Below are 6,879 nucleotides of genomic sequence, written 5' to 3' on the forward strand. Positions count from 1 at the left end.
CTGGAGTTTGTTTATCTTGATATTAGGATCTGGTTAAGGTGCTAATCACCATCAAATGGCAGATTTCTCTTATATTTTATTTGTTTCAAGTTGACATGAATCAACTTCCTTTTTCATAAGGCTATGGAAATGAGCTTTATCTGCCTTTTTTCTTGGCAGATCACTTTGTGACCTTTGGCAAGAATAGCTCCCGTTAAAACTCACATTTCTATGTCTCCTAGCAGACAGTAACATTTCCAAGGCAATCTCTATTAACCACACAAAGTGTAAGGTGTGTATCAAAAGTTCTAGCTGAAGGGTGTAATAAAATAGCACTTGAGCTTTGAATGTCACGTATTCCCTTTGTCCATGTCCACACACTGACTTGAGTACCAAAATGATTTATTGTCCTGTTGAAATTTGTTCGACTGCTAATATCTGGTCACTAACGACTCGAGGTTACAGTAGTGTTGATCACAGTTATAATATGTGATATGTGTTTTGACAGATTTGTGCCATAAAAGTATTGTAACATTAAAACAAACTCTGTAAATTCAAAATTGGATTAAATTTAGGTGCTTGTATCTTTGCCATTAGTGCCATTCCCTGCATGTACAAACAGCATCCTAAATGTTAGTGTTTGTTCTTGCTTTTTAAGAAATAAGAAATATAAAACACTTCATGTCAATAGTTTCACACGTTACGACAAATAAATTTTCAACTCTTTTGAATTGTAGTTTTTACCAGTATACTGAGTTATGCAGACTAGACAGGTGATGAGTGCGTTTGAAGGGGCAAGAGGAGTGTGCGAGGAAAATAAGAAGTGAGAAGGGTGCTCTTTCAAGGGCATAGAAGGAGGGATTGTTAAGAATCAAAGATTGCAAACATTAAGAAAGTAGGCTAGTGTGTAATTGTAGCTCAACAGACTAAGCAATATTTTCATATACGTATCTATTTAAATAGACAGTTTGAACTTCAAATGCAAAATTAATTTTATACAAATTTTGGTTGGCCTTGTGATAAAGTCTGATTGGCCTTGTGATAAAGTCTGATTGGCCTTGTGATAAATTCTGATTGGCCTTGTGATAAAGTCTGATTGGTCTTGTGAAAAAGTCTGATTGGTCTTGTGAAAAAGTCTGATTGGCCTTGTAATAAAGTCTGATTGGCCTTGTGATAAAGTCTTCTACAATTTTTTTGTTTACTTGAGATTAAATTAATAGTGTTTGTATTCCATTTGCTATTTTCTCATGTCAAGACTCACTGTTTTTTTTTGTTTTTTTTTTTCTGTTAATAAATTTAGTTATTTTCATGTATGACAACGTGCATACATTATAAAAGTATTTAACCCTGTGTTCAAATCATATTGGGGAATCATCGATGTAATATAGAATGGGAGATGGTGAAATGAAAAAAATCAAATAACAAGCAACCTATCCCCCTCCCCCCGCCACCCAAAAAAACAAAGAAACAAAACAACCCCCCTCCCCCCCCCCAAAAACGACCCAAAAAACAAAAACAAAAACTAAACCAGAGGATTAAGTCTTTCTGCATTTGTGTCCTTAACTAAAGGTGGTTTCAAATGTTTTCATAGTCATTGTTACAATTTTGAAAAATGCATTTTGACATGATTTGTGTTTACCTCTATCCATCAGACGTCCTAATGATGATAAAAGATCTACATTCTTCTCACCATTGAATGAAGATTATAGAGAAGTCTACTCAGAAATACCCGACCAAGAGAGTCCTTCACAAACATCTCCATCAAATACACAAAATGGACACACGAGTACGGAGGAAGTATATGCAATGCCCTTAGACTTAGTTGAAAACATTTACAGTGATGTTCCCGATGTTGATGCCCCTCAAACTTTTCCAGATACCACTAGAAATCATCCTGAACCTGATGTTAGTAACAAGGAAAGTGTTTCTCACAGTCCTCACTTTGCTGATGGTGTCTCGACTGGTCAACAAGAAAATGATTCGTGTTATGCAGATGGGTACTCAATTGGTCCTCTAAAGAGTAACTTGTCGTCACCTGAGGGAGTCTCTACAGGCCAAGCTAAGCAGAATACATTTGTGAAGAATGATTGTGAAAAAGGTAAAGACTCCTCATTATTTCCTAGACCTGTTCGAAAAGCTCCAGTGGCTCCCCATATTATGCAGGGAGGTTCACCTACGACTATTTCGTCACAATCATCCGATCCAACAACACAAAAAGACATTGTAAAAACTTCAAATGATTCCGAAAACGTTATCAGCAGTGAAGACCAACTTATTGAGATTTTCAATTCTATGGATACAGAGTCTGTAGTGCCTGATTTGGAATATCTTATCACAAACGAGGATGCAAAACTTGTGGCCGACTTAAAGACTTACCTTAGACATAATGATGTGCACTGCCGTGTTTCCACAAATCGCCTCTCTAGCAGTCAAGATCCTATTGGTTCATGCAAGACTTTTCTCGCTTCATTAGATGATTTGATGTGATTTGGAAAGTGGTTTAAGATTGAAAAGTTTCATTAAGTAAGGAACTCTACACGCCGAAGCTACAACGTTTTTATCCATGATAATGTAAAATGCTTTCCACTTTCTTAACTCAGTAGGATTTGTATTAGTATTAAGGCATGGCTATGGATATCTATGATTTGTCCCAATCCCCCCTTCATACGGACACAAGAGAGCTTAACTGAGTTTTTCTTTTTTCCTATGTTTGCATGTACTCCTACATATATGTAGATATTCTGCATATATGTAGGAGTACATGCAAACATAGGAAAAAAAGACACTCAGTTAAGCTGTCTTGTGTCCATATGAATGGGTGATCGGAACAAATTTCTTTTGTTCCATCATAATACAAATATCTCCACTCCTCTGATATTTTTTCCCAATAGACATGCGGATATTGATATCATTCCAATATGGGAACATTCCTTATTGTTTTCACCAAGTTCAAAAGACACTGCCAATAGCTGTGTATGTATGCTTATTAAACACCTATTTTAAATTTCCCTGTGCCTATCCTAACTTGTTTATTAATATGTATATCTTTTTCATTCAGAAAATAGCACAAATAGCACATGGTTCAATTGCTCTCTCATTGATATTTCATGGGGTTTGGAAAACTGGTTTCATTCTGACCTCTGAATAGTTGTGAAAATAACAGTACAATTGTAGTCATTGAATTTGAAAGCTATCTTTCAAAGGTGAAGGATGAGCATTCGCTCACCAATCTCCCTCTAACTGCCAAACAGAGGATAAGCATATCAGTTGAGTTTGGGTTCGCTCCCACACCATGGGTGCCAGTTTTCCAGTTCATGCCGGAATTCCGGTTTCGCGATATGTCGAAGTCAAATACCTCCGGTTTCAGTGTTTTGAGTAAAATAACCTAATAGCATCGGTAAAAATTAGAAAACGTGATTCAGCCACCTTTTCAGTGTATGGAGGTAGATTCATGAAACCGGAACTCTCTTTGGCCAAGGCCTCGGCATGTCCAACCCCATGTTTACAGCCTCGACCTTTCAAAACGTAGGCATATGCGTATGTCTAGGCCTACTTACTACTTCCTCTCTGTACCAGTCAGTCTTTGTTTTCTCTCATTCATTGATAGATCTAGATCTAGCCTTCGGCGGGCTCTTTTCAATCGTTCTAACTTATTGTATTCACTCTAGACTCTAGAGTGTGTCAATATGTTTGCTGTGTTATCATTTAATAATGGTATAAAAACGGTGATGAAATAAGAGTAAAGTTTAGGCCGCATTTTCAGTAGGAACATTTTCAGGTTTGGCAAAGTGTCGAGATTTTAGTTTCAGGTTTCAGCACTTCTTCCTGCTGGCACCCATGTGCCACACACCTTGATATTGTAATTATCTGAATTCATCTGGAACCTCTCAATTCCCTTTATCTCTCTTCATTATTGAGTAACATATTAACTCACTCAGCCCTAACACCGACTATATCCGTAGTTTACCCGGGTTACTTTTACCCTGTGCCTGTTTATTACATTTTTCTGAGACAAATTATAGATGAGGAGACAAATTAGATCAAAGTTAATGTTTTTACATGTTAATGGGTAGTTGAATAAAACTATCTATGTACATTGTCATTTTCAATACATTTTTTCCAATTTTGAAAAGTAGCTAAAAATCTTTAGGATTGAGTGAGTTAATACATTTTAGTCCACTTCAAAATAAACTTTGAATATTGGTTGGCGAAAAGTTGTTTTTTTTTAAAACTAAAAATAAATGGTTTTTGTGTTTTATATATTTGTTTTTCTATCCATCAAAAACAAAAGTTAGATAACAATCATCATCATCTAGTGCATTTTGGGACACAATTATAAAAGTCACTTTTTATTTAACTGGCCTCACTTCCTTTTTTTTAAAGATAAAGTATACAAGAAAATCTTCTCTTGGCTTTTCATAACACGTTAATAGAATAAGAAACATTCACTGTTGTCAATTTTTTTTTTTTTTTTTTTGGAGAATATATTTTTCTCTTTTATAAATTATATCTTTATCAGTTGTCCAGTGCCCATTTGATAATGTGAAATGTGCATTTATGTAGGCATATCAAGTATTGGTGCTGTGTTACTGTTGAGGAATGCTGCCAATCAAATGATATTATTATTATTATTATTATTATTATTATTATTATTATTATTATTATTATTATTATTGTTGTTGTTGTTGTTGTTGTTGTTGTTGTTGTTGTTGTTGTTTGTTGTTGTTCGTCGTCGTCGTCTTTCGTCGTCGTCGTCGTCGTCGTCGTCGTCGTCGTCGTCGTCGTCGTCGTCGTCGTCGTCGTCGTCGTCGTCGTCGTCGTCGTCGTCGTCGTCGTCGTCGTCGTTGTCGTCAACGTCATCATTATTATTATTATTATTATTATTATTATTATTATTATTAGTATTATTAGTATTAGACTATATTACACGATTTAATATTACTAAAATCACTTATCAGGTACGTGTGATTTTGTTATTAACGACTCTCTTGAAGTTAGATTGATCTCTCACCATTGCGAATGCTGCCTTTTACTCGTTCCCTATGAACTCTTAAGCGGGTGCAAGTGGGAGGGCCCCAGACCTATACATTTTTCTTTACATATTGCCTTTTGTCTTGCCCTGGATTGAGCGGGAAACATTAAATGTTTGTCAGTTAATGAGGCATTTTTGATTTTTATATTCCCTGTATATTATCACCTTGTAATGTAAATTGTTTATGCTGATTGGTATAACCGACTGCCTTAAAATGGTAAAATGTTGGGATGATTTAACGCTGAAAATTCACTTTAGAGTAAAAAATATGAAACTTTGGTTACGTTAATATGGTTTATCACTTCACTTTCATTCTTCTGACTGAGGTGGTCGTAGATGAGACTTGATACAGATGATTTTGCTCCATCTAGATCGGTCCTCAGCTTTCCTTTTTAATGTTAGGCTGTCCATCCTTGTCCATTATCCTTCAATTGATACAGTTCCGTAAATTATGATAAATTAAAATTTCATGTTTTTTGATCACTCCAACTTTAAATTCACCTTATAATGGCATCAAAGTCACTCTGACATCATACCCTTTTGAAATATAGTAATACAGGGTGTCCATATAGTCTTTCCCTGATTTCAAAGACTTTTTATTCCAAATCCATTATAGATATTTGCATCTGGTTTTCACCATCTTCCAAGGAGAAGTAATTTATTTATGCTCATTAGCCATGGACCTCCATTACACCACCAAAATTAGCAAAAAAACATGAACTTGAAAGACAACATTTAATTTCTCTGCCCTTCTATTTCGGAATGACAAAAGTGAGACACAAATCTTTTTGTGTAATGAGACTGCACGAAATAAAGTCGTCAAAGATAGCTCAACAGCCTTTCATAGCCCAGTTTGGCAGACCATTACAGAACATAAATATGAAGAAGAAAAAAACCCTGGGTATTCCAAAATAGCTTGGATTCATAGTGTCAGAGAATGCTCACGCTCCTGTCAACCAAATGGTTGTCGATGGAATTGATCAGGAAGAGAAGGGTAGAAAATTGAGGTCTTTTAACTTCATGTTGATTTTGGTTTCTTTGATGATGTAATGTGGGTCTATGGGTTATAGGCATAAATGTCTGGCTTTTCCCTAGAAGATGACGAAAACCAGATGCAAATATCTATAATGATTAAAGAATAATAAGACTTTGAAATCAGGGAAAAACTTTATGGCCACACTGTATTTTGACTATAATATGTTTCTTTTTGTAATGATCCGTTGTCTGGGTGGGACTTTTAGGAGGTCTCAAACTAGCTAGTCATGGATAGATTACAGTCGGGATTTACATCCCTGTTTGAACTATTCCCATAGTCTTCCTTTTTCATGAACTCTTGTACTTGTAAGCGCAGCTTAACTCTTCCATCTATGTGCTCTCGATCATTTAATTAATGGTGTTGATCTTTATCAGTGCTGAAATGACCCTAAATGCAAAATCACACATATAACACCAAAACAAACATAAACAGATCGATAGTTGGAACCACTCATAAGGCTTCCTGTCCGTTAATTCTTGCTCTCTTATCTAGCTCTACTCAATCCTCTCCTGTTGACCCTTTCATACAACTTAAGTGCTGGTTTGGATCATCTGACCGCCCATGTTGTACAGAGAGGTCCTTTGCCATGACTTCTCCCGCCCATATCTGTTTTCCCTTTCCATGCTGCTCTCTGTTCCTGTTCTGGATTGAGATTGCTAGTTTTTCCCCCTGGCACGGCAGGGATCGTTAATTTGGAAAGAAAGCGGTCAAATGCAAAATACCTCTTTTTGAGAGATGATATTTTCCCCCTTGTAAATCACCTCTATTTTATTTACTTTTATAGTCATTATTTTTTAATACTGTATATTGTATATTGTACTTTGTAAACATT

General features: G+C 35.8%; 1 protein-coding gene across 1 annotated transcript in view; it reads left to right on the top strand.

Moving 5' to 3' along the window:
* The window catches only part of LOC144973103 (uncharacterized), a 15,195-nt gene extending 10,516 nt beyond the window's left edge, over positions 1–4,679 (top strand). Inside the window, exon 5 of the mRNA XM_078915138.1 lies at positions 1,632–4,679. Within this exon, the coding sequence (XP_078771264.1) occupies positions 1,632–2,466 (835 nt within the window). The 3' untranslated portion in view covers positions 2,467–4,679. The remainder of the gene's footprint in view (positions 1–1,631) is intronic.
* Positions 4,680–6,879: the final 2,200 nt, after the last annotated feature.

The sequence above is a fragment of the Berghia stephanieae genome, chromosome 5 (genome assembly GCF_034508935.2).
Source record: "Berghia stephanieae isolate SIO BIC M18660-M18661 chromosome 5, UCSD_Bste_1.3, whole genome shotgun sequence".
In the NCBI taxonomy this organism is placed as follows: Eukaryota; Metazoa; Mollusca; class Gastropoda; order Nudibranchia; family Aeolidiidae; genus Berghia; species Berghia stephanieae.